The 25,837-nt window shown below is 43.6% G+C and overlaps 3 protein-coding genes across 4 annotated transcripts; 1 reads left to right on the plus strand and 2 right to left on the minus strand.

The window, feature by feature from the left end:
- Positions 1 to 447: 447 nt before the first annotated feature.
- On the minus strand, positions 448 to 9,272 carry LOC116355433 (interferon gamma receptor 1). Of its 2 annotated transcripts, none has more exons than XM_031799156.1 (7): positions 9,129 to 9,272; positions 6,415 to 6,532; positions 3,479 to 3,654; positions 1,829 to 1,980; positions 1,470 to 1,629; positions 1,134 to 1,264; positions 448 to 895 (listed from the first exon to the last, which is right to left on the minus strand). In XM_031799156.1, exons 3-7 carry the CDS (start codon positions 3,603 to 3,605, stop codon positions 488 to 490), a joined length of 978 nt encoding a protein of 325 aa, XP_031655016.1. In that variant the 5' UTR covers positions 3,606 to 3,654; positions 6,415 to 6,532; positions 9,129 to 9,272; the 3' UTR covers positions 448 to 487. The 2 variants fall into 2 exon arrangements, with proteins under 2 accessions (XP_031655016.1, XP_031655015.1); XM_031799155.1 differs by lacking the exon at positions 9,129 to 9,272 and adding an exon at positions 8,585 to 9,084.
- An 8,221-nt stretch (positions 9,273 to 17,493) lies between these two features.
- Positions 17,494 to 21,337, plus strand: LOC116355434 (small integral membrane protein 28-like). Its single transcript, XM_031799157.1, has 2 exons — positions 17,494 to 18,981; positions 20,043 to 21,337. Exons 1-2 carry the CDS (start codon positions 18,871 to 18,873, stop codon positions 20,439 to 20,441), a joined length of 510 nt encoding a protein of 169 aa, XP_031655017.1. The 5' UTR covers positions 17,494 to 18,870; the 3' UTR covers positions 20,442 to 21,337.
- A 658-nt stretch (positions 21,338 to 21,995) lies between these two features.
- On the minus strand, positions 21,996 to 23,745 carry LOC116355435 (uncharacterized). Its single transcript, XM_031799158.1, has 3 exons — positions 23,021 to 23,745; positions 22,723 to 22,799; positions 21,996 to 22,400 (listed from the first exon to the last, which is right to left on the minus strand). Exons 1-3 carry the CDS (start codon positions 23,703 to 23,705, stop codon positions 22,167 to 22,169), a joined length of 996 nt encoding a protein of 331 aa, XP_031655018.1. The 5' UTR covers positions 23,706 to 23,745; the 3' UTR covers positions 21,996 to 22,166.
- Positions 23,746 to 25,837: the final 2,092 nt, after the last annotated feature.

The raw sequence follows: 25,837 nt of genomic DNA on the forward strand, positions 1-25,837 counted from the left end.
GGGGTTTTAGGCTGGGTTTCTGTACAGCACTTTGAGATATCAGCTGATGTACGAAGGGCTATATAAATAAATTTTATTTTATTTTATTTTATTAAAAATACAAAATAAAATAAAAATATAGGACAGAACTCATGACAAGAGAGACACCGCAACACTACATAAAGAGACCTAAGACGACAACATAGCATGGCAGCAACACAACATGACAACATGGTAGCCGCAAAACATTATTACACAGACAATAGCACAAAGGGCAAGAAGGTAGAGATAATACATCACGTGAAGCAGCCACACCTCAGTAAGCGTGTCCATGATTGAGTCTTTGAATGAAGAGCTGCACCAATGAGGACACGATTGAACATCAGTTAGGCATGACAGTGCATCAGTGTACCTAGGTAAACCAGTTCTGTGAAGTCAAATGTCATTGTTCTTAATCCATCCAGTGAAAGTTTTTTTTTTTTTTACAGAGGCCTGTGTTCAGAGGTGCTCAGGTGGGGCCATAGCCCACCACTACATCTCCTGCACTCATCTCCACCTCCACCTCTAGTAGAGGAATGTGTCGTCTGTCATAGCCAGAAGCTGTGGAATCCATGTCGTCTGATTCCTCTGAGTCATCTCCACACTGCAGCACAGAGCGTGGCTGTGTCACCTGAAGCTCAGTCCGTAATTGGCTCCTGCTGTCCGATAAGCCCTCTCCCACCTGTCCAGAACTAAAGGGGTTAGCCGAAAATCCAACACTAGTGGTCGGACTCTCAACCGGTTCCTCCTCCTCTTCTGAAGTTTCCAACAGGCTCTGGGATGTGGTGGTAATTGGTTCTATGCCACTGATGTGCGCTATGATCTCAAATTGCAGGTCCATTATATTCTTGTCGTGTGGGTTTGATAAGATTGAAGCCTGTGAAAGAATAATACATAGCCAATTTGAGATTAGTCAGCTCAGAGGGTGTATGGTTACGGTTTTGGACCAGAAAACAAAACCGATATCATATACTGTTCTAGCAACAAGCAAAAGCATCGGATAGGATGAACTTGTTCCAGAGGAGAAAGTAGTACTGCTTTATACATAAAATACACTACATTTGACTCATTCTACATAATACATACATTACCCACCATACACATTATGCGCTTACCAAAGTCTTTGGAAAATTGGACAAGTTTCTTTTCCGCATGCTTCTCTTGCAGAGCCTTATTGTCACAAAGACTACAAAGGCCACAACGCCAATGATGATCAATGGCAAAAATGATTCCAGTGAAATTGTTTCTGCAGACAGACAAACATATCAGTCACGGAATCGCTTAACTAGCATACTATGTCACTGTAAGTTAACTTTCCATGGCCGCTATTCATTTTGACTATAATAATTCCATCAAAACTGCAATAATTCATACAAACAAAATGTCAGAGTTAAATACTTGGACCAGACATAACAAATGAAGTGGCATGTCAACAAAGGTAGTGTACGTACTCTCTTCATTGACACAGATGGGCCCTTTTCTGTTGAACATAACTCGGTGGCCCATTGAATTCCCCTCCAGACTAACACAGTACTTCTCCTTGTTCCCCAGGACTGTGAAGTGATGACAGCAGACTTTGTCTTCTATCTGGCACTCAAACGTGTGATTAGTCTGCAGACAGAAGAAAGAATATGCAATTAGTTTAAAAAATCTAAATGTCAACATCATCGTTAAGTATCCATAGATGTCAACGTTGGGTCATTGTTACTAATGCACTGAGCAAAGTAATTCAATGGATATAACCCGTGTGTACCCTCTGCATGTACACTGTAGATTCTAACCAATTAAGGGCAATTTTCATCATACTTACATTTTCATAGGTTACTTGGGATAGGAAGCGTTTGTCATCTTCACCCATGCGAGACTCTTTCAGTTCTGTGTACAGGTGGTAAGGGTTGTCGAAGCTCACTGTGACCTTCATATCCTTCATTGACACATTTACAGCAGGGAAATCCAACTTGCCTGAGATAAAATGAAAAGGGTATTAGAGTAGAGTTAGAGAAAAAGCCTGCAGTAATGAATATACTGACCTGCAGGAGGACTCCCTCAATATACTGACTTGGAGGAGGACTCCCTCAACATACTGACCTGGAGGAGGACTCCCTCAACATACTGACCTGGATGAGGACTCCCTCAACATACTGACCTGGATGAGGACTCCCTCAACATACTGACCTGGAGGAGGACTCCCTCAACATACTGACCTGGAGGAGGACTACCTCAACATACTGACCTGGAGGAGGACTACCTCAACATACTGACCTGGATGAGGACTCCCTCAATATACTGACCTGGAGGAGGACTCCCTCAACATACTGACCTGGAGGAGGACTCCCTCAACATACTGACCTGGAGGAGGACTCCCTCAACATACTGACCTGGAGGAGGACTCCCTCAATATACTGACCTGGAGGAGGACTCCCTCAACATACTGACCTGGAGGAGGACTCCCTCAACATACTGACCTGGAGGAGGACTCCCTCAACATACTGACCTGGAGGAGGACTCCCTCAATATACTGACCTGGAGGAGGACTCCCTCAACATACTGACCTGGAGGAGGACTCCCTCAACATACTGACCTGGAGGAGGACTCCCTCAACATACTGACCTGGATGAGGACTCCCTCAACATACTGACCTGGAGGAGGACTCCCTCAACATACTGACCTGGAGGAGGACTCCCTCAACATACTGACCTGGAGGAGGACTACCTCAACATACTGACCTGGATGAGGACTCCCTCAATATACTGACCTGGAGGAGGACTCCCTCAATATACTGACCTGGAGGAGGACTCCCTCAACATACTGACCTGGAGGAGGACCTCCTCAATACACTGACCCGGAGGAGGACTCCCTCAATGGGGTGGCAGGGTAGCTTAGTGGTTAGAGAGTTGGACTAGTAACCGAAAGGTTCCAAGTTCAAATCCCTGAGCTGACAAGGTACAAATCTGTCGTTCTGCCCCTGAACAGGCAGTTAACCCACTGTTCCTAGGCTGTCATTGAAAATAAGAATTTGTTCTTAACTGACTTGCCTAGTAAAATAAAATAAAAAAATGGTCATATATACAGTACCAGTCAAAGGTTTAGACACACCTACTCATTAAAGGGTTTTATTTATTTATTACTATTTTCTACATTGTAGAATAATAGTGAAGACATCAACACTATGAAATAACACATATGGAATCATGTAGTAACCAAAAAAGTGTTAAACAAAACAAAATATTTTTATATGAGATTCTTCAAAGTAGCCACCCTTTGCCTTGATGACAGCTTTGCACACTCTTGAAGGAGCATGTGTGTCCAAGCTTTTGACTGGCACTGTACCTCTCTGTCGCTTGGATGGATGTCATTTTTATGTCACACAACAAAATCATGTTTCTATACAATGAGGAAAAATATTGATATGCTTTCAATGCCTACTTTGAAAACCCACTTTTGAAAACATTGTACTTACAGTGGATGTCAGCTGTAAGGTATCTATTAAATGTGAATATCGAAGACTTCTGAGATGCTGATTCCTCCATTTCATCAATGGCCGTTATCTTCACAAAGTAGCGATCCAGTTCTTTAGCATTCCACATCAAGGGGGAGAGGTCATAATGATGCTGTTTAGTGGAATTCTCCCACGAACTATTACAAAAAACAGGGAGCATTAGATACATTTAACAGAAAGACGGCACTCAACCAACAAACAGAGTTAGAAACTGTTAATAGATCATGTATAATAGTTGAATAAGCAGATAGATCTGTTAGGAGGTATCTGATGCCCATAACATACGCATGCTATTCTTTTCAATCAAATTATATACACTGAACAAAAACATAAACGCAACATGCAACAATTTCAAAGGTTTTATTGTGTTACAGTTCATATAAGGAAATCACTGGAATTTACTGAGTTACAGTTCATATAATACATTATTTAGGCCCTAATCTATAGATTTCACATGAATGGGAATACAGATATGGTCTCAGATACTTAAAAAAAAGTAGGGGCATGGATCAGAAAACCAGTCATTATCTGGTGTGACCACCATTTGTCTCATGCAGGTCGACACATCTCCTTTGTATAGAGTTGATCAGGCTGTTGATTGTGGCCTGTGGAATGTTGTCCCACTCCTCTTCAATGGCTGTGTAAAGTTGTTGGCAAGAACTGGAACATGCTGTCATACACGTTGATACAGAACACCCAAAAAATGCTCTATGGGTGACATGTCTGGTGAGTTTGCAGACATTTTCAGCTTCCAGGAATTGTGTACAGATCCTTGTGACATGGGGCCTTTGCATTATCATGCTGAAACATGAGGTGATGGTGGGGGATCAATGGCACAACAATGGGCCTCAGGATCTTGTAACAGTATCTATCGATAAAATGCAATTGTGTTTGTTGTCCGTAGATTATGACTGCCCATACCCTAACCCCACCGTCACCATTGGGCACTCTGTTCACAACGTTGACATCAGCAAACCGCTTGCCCACTCGACGCAATACATGCTGTCTGCCATCTGCCTAGTACAGTTGAAACCGGGATTCATCCGTGAAGAGCACACTTCTCTAGTGTGCCAATGGCCATCGACTGGGAGCATTTGCCCACTGAAGTCAGTTACGACGCCGAACTGCAGTCAGGTCAAGACCCTGGTGAGGACGATGAGCATGCAGATGATCTTCCTTGAGACGTTTTCTGACAATTTGTGCTGAAATTCTTCAGCTGTGCAAACCCACTGTTTCATCAGCTGTCCAGGTGGCTGGTCTCAGACGATCCCGCAGGTGAAGAATGGTCTGCGGTTGTGAGGCCGGTTGGAAGTACTGCCAAATTCTCTAAAATTATGTCGGAGGCGGCTTATGGTAGAGAAATTAGCATTCAATTCCCTGGCAACAGCTCTATTGGACATTCCTGCAGTCAGCATATTAATTGCACGCTCCTTCAGAACTTGAGACATCTGTGGCATTGTGTTGTGTGACAAAAGTGCACATTCTAGAGTGGTCTTTTATTGTCCCCAGCACACCTGTGTAATGATCATCCTGTTTAATCACCTTCTTGATATGCCACACCTGTCAGATGGATGAATTATCTTGGCAAAGGAGATATGCTCAGTAACTGTGACATTAACAAATTTGTGCACAACATTTTAGAGAAATAAGCTTTCTTTAGTGCGTATGGAAAATTTCTGGGATATTTTATGTCAGCTCATGAAACATGGGACCAACACTTTACATGTTGGATTTATATTTGTTCAGTATAGTTAGACAAACTCATATTTCATCAACAATTAAAGCATGATATTACAAACATTAATAAACATTCAGGGCCGGTTTCCCAGACACAGACTAAGCCTAGTCCTGGACTAAAAATCTATTTGAATCTCCATTGTAACATGCTTCTTAGTTCATGACTAGGTTTAATCTGTGTCCGGGTGTTCCGGATACAGGTATCCTGTGTGTATCCTGTGTGTATTTCTTTTCTCTCCTTCTCCCCTCACAGGTGACAATCATCAGTTACCAATCAGTCATCAATCAGAAGACACCTGCTCCTTTTCCCTTACCCTATCACATTCCCTTTCCCTTGGTTTAAAAACCCTGTCAGTTGTTTTCTCTGGAGCTAAATCTCTCTGTCATGCCACCTCTCTGTAGAGCTCTTGTTTGGTTTAGCAACTACATGTCACTTTGTCTGTTACCCTGTGAATATTGTTTTTGTTAAGGTGTTTGACTGTTTGTTTGATGGTGGGAAAAGGGGGTACCAAGACAAGTCGCCCATGGGCATACACTACCCATAGATACACTTTGTCTAAGAGCACTAGGTAGAACTGGGTTGACCACCCACTGTATTTTTGGCTAGTTAGCTAGCTGTTCTTAAAGCAGGTAGTCTAGCTTAGGGGTGTTTTTGGATACTTATTTCTTTCCTTGGGTCCAGCTCAGCCTCTTTTCCTGCCCCCCTTTACCGTGTGTTTACCAAATAAACCATGAGTGTTTGACGGTAGATTTAAGTTGTCTGTGGTTATTTGGTCTCACTGTTACTTTTTCACTGTTATTTGCATGAGTTATGTTATGGGTCTCGTTGCCATTCCCCCCCCCCCCCAGACTGTAGAGACAAAGGGATTCGTAACACCGGGATACTGTCCCTCATTGTTCTTTAATAGTGTATATCAGAGGAGGTTATTGGGAGGAGCTATAGGAGGACGGGCTCATCATAATGGCTAGAACGGAGTCAAACATGTTCTTTATGTGTGTTTGGTACCATTCCATTTATTCCAAGCCATTACAAACCACCTACCTTCATATAGTTCCTCCTACCATGGTGTATATGTAAGCCATTATGAAGGGTCATCCAAAACTACTACAGGCAGTAGCCTGTAGTAGCTACTACTCATTAGAATACCAGCAAAGCTCACCTGTGATCACCAGTTATTTTCAATTTGAAGAGAGGTCGACGAAGCAGTTCACTGTGGTTCCAATCAACAGTTGTCTGTAAGTTGTTACAGCTCACTGTCACATTTTCTGGAGGCGGAACTGTCCAGGAAAACAAGACATTCCATTTAGTTAGTAGGCTTATGGAGGCAAGGTGAAGAACCCGTCATGCAGGTAGTCTCGGTTCTTACATCTTGACATTTTTGCTCATGAGGGTTAGTACCAAGGAAACCTTCACCAGAGCATTTTAGCATAGGCATGACATCGGTTAAAACATCCCTTGTGAAAAAAGATTGCAGTCAGAGTGCACTCTGGTATAATAAAGCAGTAAGGCTTGGAGATGTGGCATATGGCCAATATACCACGGCTAAGGGCTGTTCTTATGCACAATGGAGTTCCTGGACACAGTCCTTAGCCGTGGTATATTGGCCATAAATCACAATCCCCCGAGGTGCCTTATTGCTATTATAAACTGGTTACCAACATAATTAGAGCAGTAAAAATAATGTTTTGTAATATCTGTGGTATGCGGTCTGATATACCATGGCTGTCAGCCAATCAGCATTCAGGGCTCGAACCACCCTGTTTATAATTGCAGTTAGTGCAGTATAAATGCAGTATTCTGCAAATACTACTTCCAAAATAAGTTTTATTTACTGCAATAATTTCTCAGTGTATCTGCAGATACAGTGCAATTGTTCTGCAATTACTGGGTCAAATACCACAGTTAACTGCAGTTGCTGAACTTTTCCTGCAGTTTCAGAACTGCAATATTTTTTCTACGGGATGGTATCAATAACAAGATCAAACTAGCTGAAACGAGCTACCTACGATTCCCCACATGGCAGCTTCTTGTAAAAAAAAATATTAAATAAAAACATTTTTATTTTAGCTTTTTTTTTATTTGCTAACTATCTGGCTATCCAGAATCACGAATCACGAAAATGAAGCGCGCCCCGGAGCCGTGCTTTGATATGATTGTTTGTTTTCAATAAACATATGAAGGATGTATATAGTTTGTCAACAATCTAAGCCAACCCTGTTTTGCCCCGTAGTTGTGCAAGCGTCGGTTTTGTTGCTAAACAACCACCACTCTGTAAACAAATCAAATGAAATAATTTGTTAATCAAAGTGTTATTGAGCAACACTAACTTCCTCATGTCAGCACCCTGGGCAATTCCTGTTAGACAACTATATGATCAACCAAACGACACGTCACAACTCTCATCTCAACCAGAGATCTCCATTGACTTATAATGTATTAGACACTGCTTTTTCCCTTCTTGAAAATGGCAGGTAAATATTGGCAGCAATGAGGAAGCAAATAAGAGTGTTACTTTGTCCAGGTGAGTTGAGCTACATTGTTGCCCGTCTGTATTGCTTCAAAAGTCCTTCTCATAAACTATTAAACCCATTTTGCAACACTGCCTTGCCCACAATGAACTGCAGAAAGCATTGCCCTGCTCATGCTTATCATAGTAAAGCACTGATGTTTGTTTTATGAGCCTACTTGAAAAGAACAGAAAGGTCTGCAGTCTAAGCAAGCACTCAAGGAGATAACCAGTCCCGGGATTTACCACACCCGTGTTAAACCACCTTTGGTACCACGGAATCTGATTTTAACATTTTATTATACTGTAGTTTGGGTAAGCTAATGTACCAAAGACCAAAGTACATTTATTTATGCCTAGCAGCTATGTCCTACGCAAATAGTTGCCTACCTAATGTATGTTAGAATGAAATACAATACTAATTTGACAAAACGGTGTTTTGTTTATAGTTAGAATTGAGGAGCATAATGAGGAGTTGTTTGTTTATTCTAAGAGCAGGTTCAAACACATGCAGACGATTCCGAATTACTGCCCATTTGTATTTTTATAACATTATGTGGGGACGTTAGGCGGTTAGGATACTGACAAAAGATGATGTGAGCTGATTTAGTACATAGTGTGCCGAATTACTACAAGTGGGAAAAACACCATGACTTAAAACGAGAACCTACAGACGAAATTGTTATTACAGTATTATTACATAGCTAAGCCTATTGCCGCAAATCATCCCTTCCCATTTGTAATCAGAATAATAATAACCCACATTGTTCTTCAATCAAAGCTATGTAGGTTTCAAAGTTTTCATTCAGGTTAACCAACTTACCCAGTGTGGAAACCGCCGTGACCAAAACCATTAGGAATATCAATAAACCACAAAAAGCCAACATCATGCCGTTTCAAATACAAATCCACGAAATTTAAGAAACCGAAATAACAATGAGATAGACTTATTCTTAGATTTAATCAAATAAAAAAAACAGCAATCTACCTTTGACCTAAATTATAAGACATAACCACAGAGCTAAAATGTGTTATCAGAATAGTATCGGTCGGTCGTTGTCGTAAGACGCAGTTTCTTTGGCAGTAAATTACACCGGGCGTCTTTCTTTACAGTTTCTTCGAAAAGATACACCCCCGTTTCATCATTTCATTCCAAAAACGTATGTGGAATATATGCTTACACTATGCGAAATCCTAGAAATTATTAGTCAGTTAACTAAACTAAACATATCCTAAAATGGACTATATGTCCAGTCGAGTACCGGAAACATGCGGGGAAAAACGCAGAGTTCACACCTTGACCTCAACCCAATCTCTCTCCAGCTGCAGGACATCAAAGGACAGATAAAAACATGTCAGTAGCCTACCTTGATCAATGCCACCTCCTACTGCTGATTTGTGTTAATTCTTTGTTGTTAGGTCAAGTTTAACACAAGGAATTCACAATCAATGGTGTTCATTGCACCCTTGTGAAAGTGATATCAAATGCCCACCTTAAGAAAACTTTTGAGAATGTTAGGATTGTTGTACAGGCAACAGTGACGACAGATGATATTGTGGCACACGGTCCTATAAGAACTACATGTACTTTTTTAGGCCTTTGTCTATCAAAAGAAAAGGATATACAGCTGGATTTCTGGTTGAGATGGAAGATAAATGCATGTCAAGGATTTACAGCTAACAGTGATGCTCATGCATGTATTTCCTCCCTCAGTATAAAAGGGACTTGACCTGGTCCATCAGTGAGATTGTATTTCTATTGCTGAACCCTGTTCTCCTGGGGGATATTTATTGTTTTAAGTCCCCGTATTTATTAAGTAATGCTGAGTTTTACTAGAACTGCGGTAAACTGGCCAAATTCACAGCCTGTGTTGATGTTGGGCCTTTTGAGGTGTAGCCCCTTTTTTAGGTCCTTGTGGTGACTGTTTTAACATATAGTTCCTAGTTGGCACACTTTGCATAGGAACAAGCATGATATGCAACATAGGTTGAATTTAAATTTACAGCAATACTCAGTGAACCTTTATATGGCATCTTTGTTTTTCTGTCGTCTCAAATGCTTTTATATAACCAGCCAAATGTTTCATCCAATGTTTCATCCAATACATTGATCGTTTTTTGGTGATGTGGACACCAAGGAACTTGAAGCTCTCAACCTGCTCCACTACAGCCCCGCCGATGAGAATGGGGGGTGTGCTCGGTCCTCCTTTTCTGTAGTCCACAATCATCTCCTTTGTCTTGATCACGTTGAGGGAGAAGTTGTTGTCCTGGCACCAGACTGCCAAGTCTCTGATCTCCTCCCTATAAGCTCTCATCATTATCAGTGATCACTGTTGTGTCGACGGCAAACTTAATGATAGTGTTGGAGTCGTGCTTGGTCATGGGTGAACAGGGAGTACCGGAGGAGACTGAGCACGCACCCCTGAGGGGCCCCTGTGTTGAGGATCAGTGTGGCAGATGTGTTATCTACCTTTACCACCTGAGGGCTGCCTGTCAGGAAGTCCAGGATCCAGTTTCAGAGGAAGGTGTTTAGTCCCAGGGTGCTTAGAGATGAGCTTTGAGGGCATTATGGTGTTGAACGCTGAGCTGTAGTCAATGAATAGCATTCTCACGTAGGTGTTCCTTTTGTCCAGGTGGGAAAGGGCAGTGTGGAGTGCAATAGAGATTGCATCATCTGTGGATCTGTTGGGGCAGTATGCAAATTAGAGTGGGTCTAGTGTTTCTGGGATAATGGTGTTGATGTGAGCCATGACCAGCTTTTCAAAGCCCTTCATGGCTACAGAGGTGAGGGCTATGGGTCGGTAGTCATTTAGACAGGTTACCTTGGTGTTCTTTGGCACAGGGACTATGGTGGTATGTGATTTGCAAATCTGGGTGGAAGATCTGGCTCGTCTGGACCCGGGACCCAAAGTGCCATGATATGCAAAATAGGTTGAATTTAAATTCACAGCAATACTCAGTGATCCTTTATATGGCATCTTGTTGATAACAATTGTATCATTTATTTCAGTTAAATCTGTGGTAGGATTTTACACTTGGGTGTCAAGGTACTGTGGGTGTTTTTATGGCAAAGCTATGACAAAGCATGTTTAGTACTGCACCATCAACACCGTGGGACTTTATGATAGGAACTAAGGCTCTTACGAGATGACAGCTGCAGTCTTTTACAGAAGCGGACAGATAAAAAGAGCAGAGTTCAAAAATAACAACATTCTCTTCTGTATATGGAGTCTTCGGAATTGTCCTCGATAACACTTGGGTCTGTGTGTAGAGTGTATCCAAATCCACACCGTTTAATGTGCTTTCCATAAGTGTGTTGGCACACGTGTACCTGATTGAGTGTTATGACGCCTATGATGATGATTTACAGTTCATAGTATGTTACGAAATGACTGGGCTTTCACATGCCCTGTGGGATTTTCCCACAACAGCCAGCCATGATGGAAATGCTAGTTTATTATTACATATAAATCCATACAAGTCTGCTTCTTTAATCGCCTGTCCTTCCACTCCTTTCCACCTACCCTGTCGTTCAGTGAGTCACGCTCACATTAATGAGTAACCTTGCCGGAGACGTGAAGCTGTCATTAATGCCTAGGTGTGAAGCTCATCGGACTAACACAGTGTTGTTTTGCCCATGAGACCCAGGTTCGGACCCAGTCGGCCACACCAAGTCCATGGCGTGAAAGATATTCTATCACGTTGGCCTATAATCCAGCTGTAGTGTTAACTAGGATGCCAGGATCACCTTAGAATGGGTTCATATGGATGAACTATGCCTCCATCTATACTCAATTTTCTGTTTATTGCAGGGGAACCACTACACCATGCAGACTTTAATGGCACCCTATTCCCTATATAGTGCATTACATTTGACCAAGGCCCTAGTTGTGCACTAGACAGACTGATCGGCCCACTCTGGACGCCACGTGAGCTGTAATTACAGTCCCCTGCATGCCTCCCAAACCTGGCTCGAACAAATCCCAATCTCCCTCCTGTTTGACATCTACAGACCAATTGGAGACAGATGTTGGGCCTGACAGCTGGACCCACTGCAGTAAGCGGACATCATACACGGCTCAATCTGGACACGGGGAGAGTGGATGGAGATGGATGCAGAGAATAACTGAATAGCTGAACAGTGGGCGGCCATCTTTAATTAAGAGAAAGGGATATAATTGTCTCAGTTTCTGCTGCACAGCTTTAGAGTATCTAGAGTATGGAGATAAATCCATAGAGAGCAGGGCCGCAAAATAAGAGTTTTCAGGCACACTGAAATCCCCTGTTCAAATCATTCCCAATATAATCCAAACTGTAATTTTCAGTCGCTGGGTTAAATAAGGGGGCAGAAAAGCTGAGGAAGATTGCTCTGTTTGTAAGAGCCCGTCTTTTCCATGAAGGGGACACTCAGCCTCAGACATAGGCAGACAGTCAGACAACACACAATTTAGCATCAAAAGGCCGATAGGGGGAAAAAATAGATACATGATTCTAGAACTAAGGGCAGCGCAAGCTAATCTCCAGTAAAAGGTGTTGCGTAATGTCTCAAACATGTGGGTCTTTGGTTTCACAGTTAAAGAACATCTCTGAGCAAGTGAAGATGAACGCAGGGGGCTTTTGGTCAAACAAAGCATTGATTCAAAAAGGCACTCGCACATCTGAGCAATCGTTTTGCATTTGCATGCGAACAGTTGAACAAGATGAAGGACAAAGGAAAACGGCACACTGCTCTTGATCGTATCACTGATCTTTAATAAGCGTACTTGTCGGCCTCACGGCCTTCGTCAGAGCTTTCGAAAGAGCAGTGTGCTGTTTCGTTTTTCCTTCATCTTGTCAAACAAAGCATAAATTACAATGGTGTTAATACTTGGTTTATCTGTCGTCTCAAATGCTTATATATATAACTAGTTGATGCGTTTCACTGGCAAATAGTGACATGGCTCTGTTTGACAAGCCATTCTGTGTGTAAAACCATTTACACACCGAGCAGTAGAGACGGCAACAGGTTGACAACGTTTGGAGGTACACGCTTATACGAAAGAGTTATGATTATTGCCGAAACTTGAATTGAATGTTATCAAATTGTGTTCTCTGATGACACAGTAAAAAAATAATTTTTAATTTTTAAATCACACACATTGAGGCCACACAGACAATACACAGGGGCCAACATTTCGATATGTGTCATCCAATACATTTCTGGATGAAGCTAGTTGATGGTTGACAGCTGATGGTGTCCAACCTAAATAACAAGTCACATTTGAACACCATTAATACCCTTTATGAGGGATTCATTCCTGTAAACTTTGTGTTTCCTCGTCCTAAATCCTGACCTTATTCTCTATCCCACTGTTCTAATGCATCACTTCATTACTGGACATGTCCTGTTTGGCTGCTGTCTTGTGGGATATTTGGCACTCCGTCACAACCTCAATCTCTTATCTGTCAGCGTGACCTCTTTAGCTCTGTCTGTCCTACGCCCGAAACCAAAGAGCAAACAGACTGTTTGAGTCATGATTTTAGGTTCCTGTCAAGGGTGCGTGTGCATCAAATCCAAATCAAATATGATTTGTCACATGGGTCGAATACAACAGGTGAGTAGACCTTACAGTGTAATGCTTACTTACAAGCCGTTAATCAACAATGCAGTTGGCCGGTGTGTTTACAGACATATTCAATCAATCCCTATACCAGTCTGCTGTTCCCACATGCTTCAAGAGGGCCACCATTGTTCCTGTTCCCAAGAAAGCTAAGGTAACTGAGCTAAACGACTACCGCCCCGTAGCACTCACATCCGTCATCATGAAGTGCTTTGAGAGACTAGTCAAGGACCATATCACCTCCACCCTACCTGACACCCTTGACCCACTCCAATTTGCTTACCGCCCAAATAGGTCCACAGACGATGCAATCTCAACCACACTGCACACTGCCCTAACCCATCTGGACAAGAGGAATACCTATGTGAGAATGCTGTTCATCGACTACAGCTCGGCATTCAACACCATAGTACCCTCCAAGCTCGTCATCAAGCTCGAGACCCTGGGTCTCGACCCCGCCCTGTGCAACTGGGTACTGGACTTCCTGACGGGCCGCCCCCAGGTGGCGAGGGTAGGCAACAACATCTCCTCCCCGCTGATCCTCAACACTGGGGCCCCACAAGGGTGCGTTCTGAGCCCTCTCCTGTACTCCCTGTTCACTCACGACTGCGTGGCCATGCACGCCTCCAACTCAATCATCAAGTTTGCGGACAACACAACAGTGGTAGGCTTGATTACCAATAACGACGAGACGGCCTACAGGGAGGAGGTGAGGGCCCTCGGAGTGTGGTGTCAGGAAAATAACCTCACACTCAACGTCAACAAAACTAAGGAGATGATTGTGGACTTCAGGAAACAGCAGAGGGAACACCCCCCCATCCACATCGATGGAACAGTAGTGGAGAGGGTAGCAAGTTTTAAGTTCCTCGGCATACACATCACAGACAAACTGAATTGGTCCACTCACACAGACAGCATCGTGAGGAAGGCGCAGCAGCGCCTCTTCAACCTCAGGAGGCTGAAGAAATTCGGCTTGTCACCAAAAGCACTCACAAACTTCTACAGATGCACAATCGAGAGCATCCTGGCGGGCTGTATCACCGCCTGGTATGGCAACTGCACCGCCCTCAACCGTAAGGCTCTCCAGAGGGTAGTGAGGTCTGCACAACGCATCACCGGGGGCAAACTACCTGCCCTCCAGGACACCTACACCACCCGATGCTACAGGAAGGCCATAAAGATCATCAAGGACATCAACCACCCGAGCCACTGCCTGTTCACCCCGCTGTCATCCAGAAGGCGAGGTCAGTACAGGTGCATCAAAGCTGGGACCGAGAGACTGAAAAACAGCTTCTATCTCAAGGCCATCAGACTGTTAAACAGCCACCACTAACATTGAGTGGCTACTGCCAACACACTGTCAATGACACTGACTCTACTCCAGCCACTTTAATCATGGGAATTGATGGGAAATGATGTAAATATATCACTAGCCACTTTAAACAATGCTACCTTATATAATGTTACTTAGTTTTTTTTGGAATTGTTAGATTACTTGTTCGTTATTACTGCATTGTCGGAACTAGAAGCACAAGCATTTCGCTACACTCGCATTAACATCTGCTAACCATGTGTATGTGACAAATAAAATTTGATTTGATTTGATTTGATTTTCAGTTACGAAAAATGAATTAAATTAGAAATAAAAAAGAATTAAGGAGCAACAATAAAATCACAGGGGGTTCCGGTACAGAGTCAATGTGCAGAGGCACCGGTTAGTCGAGGTCATTGAGGTAATATGTACATGCAGGTAGAGGTAATGTCACGAACCCCGCTTCCTGAGTCTGTGTTTGCCTGTGTTTCTGTCCTGGAGTGTGTTTCCGGTGTCCTGGAACGCACCCTGTCCGGTTGCCGGGCAGATTAGCTTGTTGGGAGATCGATGTTCACCCGCACCTGTATCCCATCAGTAATCTGCACACCTGTCCTGATCATCACCTCTCCCCTTCAAAAGCTCTGACCTGACATCCATTCCCTGCCGGATCGTTAGCCATGTTGTGCCATAGTATCAGCCTCAAGTTGGATAGAATTTGTTTTGTTGTTTTGTACGTCTTGCTTGCCTTCAACTTACCTCCGTTTGTTCTGTCTTCAGTTACTCACCCGGATCATTTACCCCATTCCCGCCTGGTCATCGGAGGATTCCGCTTCCCCATTGGATCCACCTATTTACTCCCATCAACTCACCACCACTGCCCGCTACACCACCTGGATGTATCTACCCACTCACATTCACTTGTAAATAAATACTCACCTTCTTCCTACTCTCCTTGTCCTGGTCTGCTTCTGGGTTCGATTTTGAAGAAACGTGACAGGTAAAGTGACTATGCATGGATAATAAACAGTAGCAGCAGCGTAAAAATGGGGGGTGGGGTGGGGACAATGCAAATAGTCCAGGTACCCATTTTATTAACTGTTCACGAGTCTTATGGCTTGGGGGTGGAAGCTGTTAAGAAGCCTTTTTGACCTAGACTTGGCGCTCCGGTACCGCTTGCCGTGCGGTAGCAGAGAAAACAGTCTATGACTAGGGTGGCTGGAGTCCTTGGCAATTTTTTGGGCCTTCCTCTGACACCGCCTGGTATAGAGGTCCTGGATGGCAGGAAGCTTGTGTTACAGGGTTGGTTATGTTTCCACTTGAATTTAAAGAAATGTCTATTTAATGTTCAAGCATTCTTATTGGTTGGTTCAATTCCGATGACAATAAGGCGTGTTGTGATTGGCCCCGCTTGCAGATAGGGGGAGATCGCGAACGTCATGTCTCCCCAGTATGAAAATGTGGGTAGGGGTAGGTCACGTTCTGAATACTGTTTTCTATTTTACAATGTGTATAAGTTTGCTGCACATTGCTGATTTATACATGTGTGGGTATATGGTACCTGTTAGGGATTGAGGGGCTTTCTGGGATGTGCTTTGGTAAATGTTTGCTGTATATAAGCGTGTTAGCTAGCATGCTGGGCACATAAGCCCACTGTTAACACAGTTGTTTTCATGCTACAGATTTGACCATCGATAGCCATCAACATTAAGCCCTGCCCATCTAACGTACTGTTTCCTATTTAACAACAGATAATAAATAATGCTCAACTGGGACCACTGGCTGGGGTGATTTATTAGGACAAAACACAACGCAAGGAGAGTACGATCAACATCTGTTACACTTGTCCCCAGTGATGCTAATGGGGGGAGGGTCACCTTGGTCATGATAGGGTCTGCACCAAATGTTTGATGTATTATAATAATTGATTATGTTTATGTTATATTAATAGAAGGGGAAGGGCTATAAGACCCCTCCCTCATTACATCTTTAGGGTCCTGGACTACAGATTAGCTATATATATATATATATATATATATATATATGTACATTATAAAGTTTAATATTGTTCCACAGTTATTTTCTAGTCTTTGCTTCTTATAAGAAATGGTCTGAGAGATGTGTGTTATTGCAGTCAAAACAGGGTATCTGTAAGAAAGCGCCTCAAGGCTAAAAGAGATTCATAGACACAGAACCCTGCAGGGGAGTGAAAGAGATAAGAGACTAGTCAGACATACCACTATAAAGCAACTTGGGGAGTGGAAAATTACTGCTGTGCCCTTAGAAAACACTGGATCTATTGTCTCTCCTGCAAGTTTGTATAACTGTATTTGCATGGACGTGGTCTCATGAGTAGAAGGTGTTGACATAGGCATTTACATCACTAGGGGTTGACTGTAAGCCTATTAAAGCAACTTGTACCCTTTCCTATTTTACAGAACTTACTCAGAAACATGCGTGCTATGTTCCTGTTGTCAACTTCTGTCTGCAATTGCGTTAATAAAGGTTTTTGATTTACTTAAAGATATTGTCTGATTGCTGATTTCATCAATAAGCAAATGATTGACAAGGAACAAGGAACCTACCCCAACCTACCCCAACAATGTACTGGGCTCTTAGAGATGAGCTTTGAGGGCATTATGGTGTTGAACGCTGAGCTGTAGTCAATGAATAGCATTCTCACGTAGGTGTTCCTTTTGTCGAGGTGGGAAAGGGCAGTGTGGAGTGCAATAGAGATTGCATCATCTGTTGGGGCAGTATGCAAATTAGAGTGGGTCTAGTGTTTCTGGGATAACTGTGTTGATGTGAGCCATGACCAGCCTTATAAAGCCCTTCATGGCTACAGAGGTGAGGGCTATGGGCCAGTAGTCATTTAGACAGGTTACCTTGGTGTTCTATGGCACAGGAACTTGGTGGTATGTGATTTGCAAATCTGAGTGGAAGATCTGGCTCTTCTGGACCCGGGACACAAAGTGCCATTTGATGTTGCCTTTAAAGAAAAGAAGTGAAAAGATGCGATTTGGGCCGTCCATAATATTAGACTTTCTGGATTGTGCCTGATTAGGTATAAGTCTCAATCCATTTTATGATCTCTTGTCTCCATCTCTGTCCCGTTAATTTAACAATGCTATTAAAAGACGACCTGCTTGATGATCTTGACGCTGTCATTTAATCCAAGGAGCAGGTAAACAATGTTGTCGATGTTTAATCTTAAATATTGTCTCGTTTGTCTAATGCAATACTTAAATCAAGGTTGGATTAGGGTGAAGAGCACTCACTGCCATCAATAACAAGCATCCCACCATACCAGACCATGGTTCACTCATCTCAAAGGCTTGTGCCATGTCATTATTTTAAGCTCATCCCATGTCTCTTTAGATCTGTTTAATATATGAGCTCCTCCACTCATCTCTCTATCTAGCAAATGTTTGTCACCCTCTAGCAGGCTATTCCTGAAAGTACATGTAAAATCTGCATGACACACACACACTGTCACGCCTGCTCCCGCTCTTCCCTCCCTGGCGCTCGAGGGCGCCAGGCTACCCGTCATCATACACGACTGTTACCAACATTACGCACAGCTGTGCTCATTGGACTCAACTGGACTCCTTCACTTTGTTGATTACCCCCGGAATATCTGTCTGTTCCTTGGTTATGTTCCCTGTCTGCATTATTCCGTATTGTGTTTGCTATGTGTTCCTGTCCAGGCGCTGTTCCTGTTCCGTTTCATGTCCGTCAGCTAATAAACCTTCACTCCCTGTACCTGCTTCTCATCTTCTGTGTCGCTCCCTTTACACGCACACACACACTCGCGCACGCGGCAGATAGCCCCCCCCACCACACCGATGTTGGCTGACAACTGGGGACATCCATTGTCCCCTCCCTGCCTCTGTTTTCTCCAAAAAGCGAACACTAGCTACCACAAATCCCCCCAAGAGGAGATTGCCCTTGGACTTTTAGCTCCACAGTCATTGGGCGGTTCCCTGGCCTGGATCCTGTTGTGCCCTGCATGTGCAGCCATGTGAGCAGCTGCTTGACACCTCCCACCACACCCCTGCCCCTCCCCTCGCCCCCCCCTCACTGCACTGCTTTCTCTGTCTAACTCTGTTCGGGCACCAAGGGACACACAGCTGGATCGCTATCGACCTAATCTCTCTCTAGTCGGACGTGTTTGTCTTGAGTTCTGCCTACCACGACAGCATGAGAACGCTACTGGACAGCAGCTGGATAAAGTTTGGGCCAGCCGGCAGAGGGTCCATTGATTGGGTGACTGGGTCACCTTCTCCCCCAATGGTGGAGAGACAGTTACAGGTAAGGGAACATCAGCTTGTTGTTACTGAGTGAGTCTGATTCAGTAGTAGTCGTTACCTATAGACTGCTGCGAGACCCAGAGATTTTTGGTAGATCCAGGAGGTAGGCAACCTGGGTCCTGGAGAGCTGCAGCAGATTTTGAGTTTACTTTTTTGCTTGGCACCTGGGAGTAGGTAGGTGGTGTAACAGTGTTAGCTTCCGTCCCTCACCTCACCCCTACCCAGGCTCGAACCAGGGACCCTCTGCACACATCGACAACTGCCTCCCACAAAGCATCGTTACCCATCGCTCAACTACTTCAAGGTCTCAGAGCGAGTGACGTCACCCGATTGAAACGCTATTAGCGCACACCACTGCGAACCAGCTAGCCATTTCACACCAGTTACAGTGGCATACTGGTTTAACAATCTAAAGAGCAGACTGAAAATTATTCTGAAAAATAGCTTTTTAAGTGGATTGTTTTTATTTTATATGATCTTTTATTTTTCCTCACTGGAGGAGCGCTGTCCAAGGTACTTCAGCCAGCATCCACATACTGTGGGCTATACAGACTTTTGCAGGCAACACACTCTTTCTGTTATTGAGTGCCTTGAAATAGTATTGGATGTCACGACTATGACGAGTGCTTGTGAGTGCAGTTCATGTCAGGGCAATGGCAGAGGAAAGCTTTTCGGGGCTTTCAGCTAAGTGGAGTGATGTTGATGGGTCTTTAGTCAGTCATCCAGATGAGGATCAGCGTTATCTGAGCACTGAAACCGATTGGTCTGGTGAATTTGGGACACTGTGTCAACAGGGGAATATAACACTCAGGCAATATCAAATGGCATTAAGCCCTATTGAGCCTCTGTAGGATATCTTGATTTCACAACCTTTCAGTTTTGAGAAGATGGAAGAGGATCATCACTCATCCGGTGGAACATTGACTTTTTGAGGCAAAACCCATTACTGATTTTTTGATTTCATATCTTCAACATCATCCTGCATGTATTTTAGAGGAATCTTTTTTTTCTGTCCTGTCAATGATGTGATTTATTAACCCTTTTTCCCTCCAAATCCACCAGGGCGACAACTGGAATGAGCTGAACCTCGACCAGGAAGGGAGGTCAGGGCTGCTCCTCTACGTGGTCCTCCCCATCGCCTCCCTCCTCATGCTGGGCCTCCTGGTACTCCTGGCCTACTGGAGGTGCTCCCCTCCAAAGCTCAGCCTGGACCTCCAGGACCACGAGAGCAGCGAGGAGTTCCTCTCCTCGCTCACCGGCCACGGCGAACGCCACACCAGCACCAGCTCTGACATGTCGGACAGCGTGTACGTCATGGTCTACCTGCCGCCGCCCTACAAGGAGACGCTGACCAAGATCACACGCGCCACCAGTCTGACCAGTCGGAAAGAGTCCTTGAACATAGAGGACCTGGAGGCCCGGCTGTGTCCGGAGATCAAGTCCAGTGGACGCTACGTGTGACTGGGGAACACTGGGACTGTCTCTCAAATGGCCCCCTATTCCCAAAAGCCCACAAAGGGCTCTGATTAAAAGAAGTGCACTATGTAGGGAGTAGGGTATATGGTATCATTTCAGACTAGAACTAAGAGATTGCTTTTGAAAGGACTCCATATACCAAGCTCTTTAGAATAAGGGGAATTCAATGGACTATTTAAAAACATCAGACCTGAGTTAGTCTTTTGTGGGTACCAGCTTTCTACACAGAGGAGTGTGCAGTTGCATGAAAGCTGGAATTGCATTGGCTGGCTGTCCAGGATACAGTACATCTAGATTCTCTAGAGAGGACAGACGCTGACTTTGTACAAACCGTAGGTCACAGTAGGCAAATAAATCTCCTTCAGCGATACAAAAAATAATATACAATTCATTTGCATTGTTTTTATCTCCTAAATGAAACACGTGATCCTCCATTTTTACTTCCACACATTGTATGAGCCATACCATGCTTTCAACCCTCCTGTACCTGTGTTGATTTACAGTTTGTTCCCTATTTGGAGACTTAAGAATGTCAATGTGCAAAGTGCAAGAATGTTACAGAAGTCTTGTATATAATACTGTATGTTATTTGAATTGGATTTGAATTGTATTTATATGTAAGAAGGTACAAAGACCTAGCCTGGGCACCATGTGTTTGACAGAAGGGACAAGGAGCGGAATGTTAGTTAGACGGGTACCCAGACTTACAAAGACCTAGTCCAGGTTAATAATTCCCTTTATTCCTTGGCATCACATCATAAATGTACTCCTAAAAACCTCAGACCTGATACGTTTTATAGACTACATAACATATATTCATTCTAATTAACAAGTAATATGTTTGTACAAAGTGTTATATTGTTTTTAAATAAAGAATAAGAAAAATATCTTAGCATGTTATGATTGAGAGACTTCCGTCATGATCACTGATGCACTGAGATTGCAAAGTTTTAATCCCATGCTGCCCCACTGTGATACATCTTGGTCATATCATGTAGACTACTGAATGTAGAGGTGAGCTCTCCTTTCCAAACACCTGTCTTACATTACAGCTATGGTCTTGCTGCGTTTCTGAGCAAGATTGTCAAGAAGTGTTAGAAATGTCCAGGGGTCCAACTAGTTTTTTTTTTCTTACGGCCAAACAATCCTCAGAAACTACAGCATTTCATATTCTACTCTTTGTACCATTTATTCTTGTAAATGATCCGTTTACGACTATTAACGGAAGCGTTTTTATTTAACGTATATTAATTCACCAAATGTTTGTTGTTAATTAACCGATTCATTTGAATAGTCTACTGTATAAATGATCCCAAAAGCCCAAAATCGAAACATACTGTATTTTCAGCAAAGTAAATGTGTTGATCTAATCAAAAACAACAATTTAAAACACAGATTTTCAGGCTACACCATAAAACAATACAATGGATGGTTATTGGTTACATTGAGCATCAGGCTCCTCTATATGGAATGTAAAATATATATATCAGAAATAAAGACATAAAAGACGTCTTTAGAAAACAAAGTCAGGCAAAATACTTCAAATAAAGTGTTTATTTTTCAAATAAAAGTTCAGAGAGAAAATTGTTTGGTGCCAAAACAGTCTCTGGTAAGCTATAAATACACATCCTGTATCCCAAAATGGAAAATAAGACAGTATTAGACAGGCAACATACAATGTCTTTTTGGGATCTGAGGTAGGCCTTGTTGTTATATCTGTCTCTGTGTAAATGTGTGTGCGTCCATACATTTGGTTTGTGTGGATGTGATTTCTAGTATCCGCGCCTGCAACAATCCTCCATCCACAATTCTTTCGCTGTTTTTTTTCTTACGGCCAAACAAATCCCAGAACCAGCCGCAACCCTTCTTCTTCTCCTTCTTCTTTTTATTATATTCCTCCTCCATCATTGCCATCCATCCCGTCTTCCAGAAGGGTTCGGGTTCCTGTGAACAAACAGAGTTGGTGAGTGGAAACTACAGGCACCTTAATTGGGGAGGACGGGCTCATAGTCATGGCTGGAATGGTGTTAATGGAATTGTATCGAACACAGCAAACACACAGTTTCCATGTGTTTGATGCCATTCCAGTTACTCCATTCCAAACATAATTATTAGCCCTCCTCCCCTCCTGTAGTGGAAACAAACCTCAGGAAGCCATCACCATCGGCAACCTTTCAATGCTGAAGCTGCAGCTCAGTACGGGACAGACAACATTCAAATTGACTGATATTATCAATGAGACAATACAGAAAACAGTGTAGCTTACCTTCTCAAGTGGGGTGAGGAGTTCCTTCATTCTGTCAGCGCTGGCTTTCTCAATGCAAAGCTCCAGCTTGGTCTTTTCTACGGGAAATGGAAATGTGACAAGATAGGACATTTGAACGGAAGGGAGGAGTTCAAATTGTTATTGTCCAACTGGTTAGTTGACTGTTACACATAGCCGTTTACTCTACATCGGATTCTGTTGTGAAATTGTGAATGAAAGAACATTGTGGAATACAAGTCATTTACAAGAGACCAGGCCTGATTCTGAATGTACCACACCAACAGTAGCATTGTTCTACCTGTATCAACAGGGGTTCTGGTCTCTCTCTTGACCGGGATGTTGATGCAGTATGGCCGGTCATCACCCTTCTTGGTGTCCTTGGCGAAGGTCAAGGTAGGCCTCAGGTGAGCCATTATCTCTCTGACCATGATATCGCAGACCAGCAGAGGCTGTATTTCTGGGTATAGCTGGGCTTTAACCATTGGCCACTCATGGAAAGTCCTGAGGTAATTGCTCCTGATAGAGAGTGAGACGTCTTCTAAGAATTTGGCCATGATGTCCGGCTCATCGTTGAGCTTCCTCAGAGTGCGTAAGAACAGTCTTTGGTTTTGGTATTTCAATGCCTCTTTCTGAACCTGGATATGTATGTGCTCTACCATATCATTGCAAAGTGGGACAGCTTCCCATGAACCGTATTGCTGCTTGATTGTACATGAAACTGGGAAGACAGAGTCAAATGCTTTCCTGACAAGAATAACAGGAACAATATCAAGGTTTGTCACCTTTGGTTTGTTCCTCTCAGTCTCCGTCTGAGTCTGTTCTTGCACAGGCTTTCCACAGTCCTTTGTAGTTGACTCGAAAACAACAGTCTGTGGGAATTCTTTCGCTGTTTTTCTCTTACGGCCAAACCCACCCCAGAACCAGCCGCAACCCCTCTTCTTCACCTTCTTCTTTTTATTATTTTCCTCCTCCATCATTGCCATCGATCCCGTCTTCCAGAAGGGTTCGGGTTCCTGTGAACAAACATAGTTGGTGAGTGGAAACTACAGGCACCTTAATTGGGGAGGACGGGCTCATAGTAATGGCTGGAATGGTATCAATGGAATGGTATCGAACACATCAAACACACAGTTTCCATGTGTTTGATGCCATTCCAGTTACTCCATTCCAAACATAATTATTAGCCCTCCTCCCCTCCTGTAGTGGAAACAAACCTCGGGAAGCCATCACCATCAGCAACCTTTCAATGCTGAAGCTGCAGCTCAGTACGGGACAGACAACATTCAAATTGACTGATATTATCAATGAGACAATACAGAAAACAGTGTAGCTTACCTTCTCAAGTGGGGTGAGGAGTTTCTTCATTCTGTCAGCGCTGGCTTTCTCAATGCAAAGCTCCAGCTTGGTCTTGTCTAAGGGAAATGGAAATGTGACAAGATAGTACATTTGAAAGGAAGGGAGGAGTTCAAATTGTTATTGTCCAACTGGTTAGCTGACTGTTACTGTAGCAGTTGACTCTACATCGGATGTTGTTGTGAAATTGTGAATGAAAGAACATTGTGGAATAAAAGTCATTTACAAGAGACTACGCCTGATTCTGAATATACCACACCAACAGTAGCATTGCTCTACCTGTATCATCCGGGGTTCTGGTCTCTCTCTTGACCGGGATGTTGATGCAGTATGGCCGGTCATCACCCTTCTTGGTGTCCTTGGCGAAGGTCAAGGTAGGCCTCAGGTGAGCCATGATCTCTCTGACCATGATATCGCAGACCAGCAGAGACTGTATTTCTGGGTATAGCTGGGCTTTAACCATTGGCCACTCATGGAAAGTCCTGAAGTACTTGCTCTTGATAGAGAGTGAGACATCTTCTAAGAATTTGGCCATCTTGTCCGGCTCATCGTTGAGCTTCCTCAGAGTGCGTAAGAACAGTCTTTGGTTTTGGTATTTCAATGCCTCTTTCTGAACCTGGATATGTAGGTGCTCTACCATATCATTGCAAAGTGAGACGTCTTCCCATGAACCGTATTGCTGCCTGATTGTATATGAATCTGCAAAAACAGAGTCAAAGACTTTCCTGACAAGAATAACAGGAACAATATCAAGGTTTGTCATCTTTGGTTTGTTCCTCTCGGTCTCCGTCTGAGCCGGTTCTTGCACAGGCTTTCCACAGTCCTTTGTGGTTACCCCGAAAACATCAGTCTGTGGGAACTGCTTCAAAAAGGCAGCCTGACTGACGTCGAGAGCAAGAGGATTATCAGGCATTGTGTTGCTTGATGTTACAACCTCTTCATCGTCGTCCCCAACAAAGTATTTGGGGTCGATCCAGACTACATCTCTGTTGGAGGAACGAGGCAGAGAAACACGACGGATGTATTCCAACTTGATGTGGTCATTCAGGGGGAAAGCCTTCAGGAACAGTGCCAGTTTCCCAACCCGGGACCCGTAGTGATTGTAGATGGTCTTCCTAAGGTCCTCGGGTAGGGCTACTGCAAAGAGTTTGCTCTCCATAGCCTCTTCGCAGCTCCTAGCTATTGGACGCCGTGGGCCGAGGACTTGAAGCGGATAGGTGTCACTGATGCCCTTGTACACCATCAGGATCCCCTCACAGATAGCGCTGGGGATGGTGGAGATGATCACCGTGTCCTTCATGGCAACCAGTTTTTTTATCTTGATTGTCGTGCCAAACTGACGTATCATGGCACTCTGCATGTGCAACACTGTCTTTCTCATGTCGCAGAAGGGGGGGCACAGATTTTCATCCACAGATATACCTGGAATCTTCCTCAAGATGTTAAAAGCAACGGAGGCCATTTTAACGACCAGTAAGAGCAGAGCCTGTTGGTCAAGCTGTTTAGTACCGCGTCCGTTCATTGGATGAAGTTTTAGAATAAACTTCACTATGAAGTCACTGAATAGTTCTCCACTAATGATCAATCTAGCAGGTAGAGGACAGATGTTCACCATATCCTGACTAATACGTCTCTCCTCTTCATTGGCAGCATAAACAACGGGCACTGTCTTAGCAATGCATAGACCTACGAGATGAACAATGTACCTTGTCAAGATGTGTGACCCGATTCGCAGTGCTCTCGCCAGCACCGGTTTTGGGCC

Source organism: Oncorhynchus kisutch, linkage group LG20 (assembly GCF_002021735.2).
Source record: "Oncorhynchus kisutch isolate 150728-3 linkage group LG20, Okis_V2, whole genome shotgun sequence".
Taxonomy (NCBI): Eukaryota; Metazoa; Chordata; class Actinopteri; order Salmoniformes; family Salmonidae; genus Oncorhynchus; species Oncorhynchus kisutch.

Bases quoted from the DNA above. Each gene is read 5' to 3' on its own strand.
- LOC116355434 (XM_031799157.1), top strand. From the start codon at position 18,871: ATGAGAACGCTACTGGACAGCAGCTGGATAAAGTTTGGGCCAGCCGGC. The intron at 18,982-20,042 runs GTAAGGGAACAT...CAAATCCACCAG, and splicing joins TGGTGGAGAGACAGTTACAG to GGCGACAACTGGAATGAGCT.
- LOC116355433 (XM_031799155.1), bottom strand. From the start codon at position 8,651: ATGATGTTGGCTTTTTGTGGTTTATTGATATTCCTAATGGTTTTGGTC. The intron at 3,655-6,414 runs GTGAGCTTTGCT...TTTTTGTAATAG, and splicing joins AAAATAACTGGTGATCACAG to TTCGTGGGAGAATTCCACTA. The intron at 1,265-1,469 runs GTACGTACACTA...GTCTGTCTGCAG, and splicing joins CATCTGTGTCAATGAAGAGA to AAACAATTTCACTGGAATCA.
- LOC116355435 (XM_031799158.1), bottom strand. From the start codon at position 23,705: ATGGCAATGATGGAGGAGGAAAATAATAAAAAGAAGAAGGTGAAGAAG. The intron at 22,800-23,020 runs GTAGAACAATGC...CATTTCCCGTAG, and splicing joins CAGAACCCCTGTTGATACAG to AAAAGACCAAGCTGGAGCTT. The intron at 22,401-22,722 runs GTAAGCTACACT...GTTTGTTCACAG, and splicing joins TCCTCACCCCACTTGAGAAG to GAACCCGAACCCTTCTGGAA.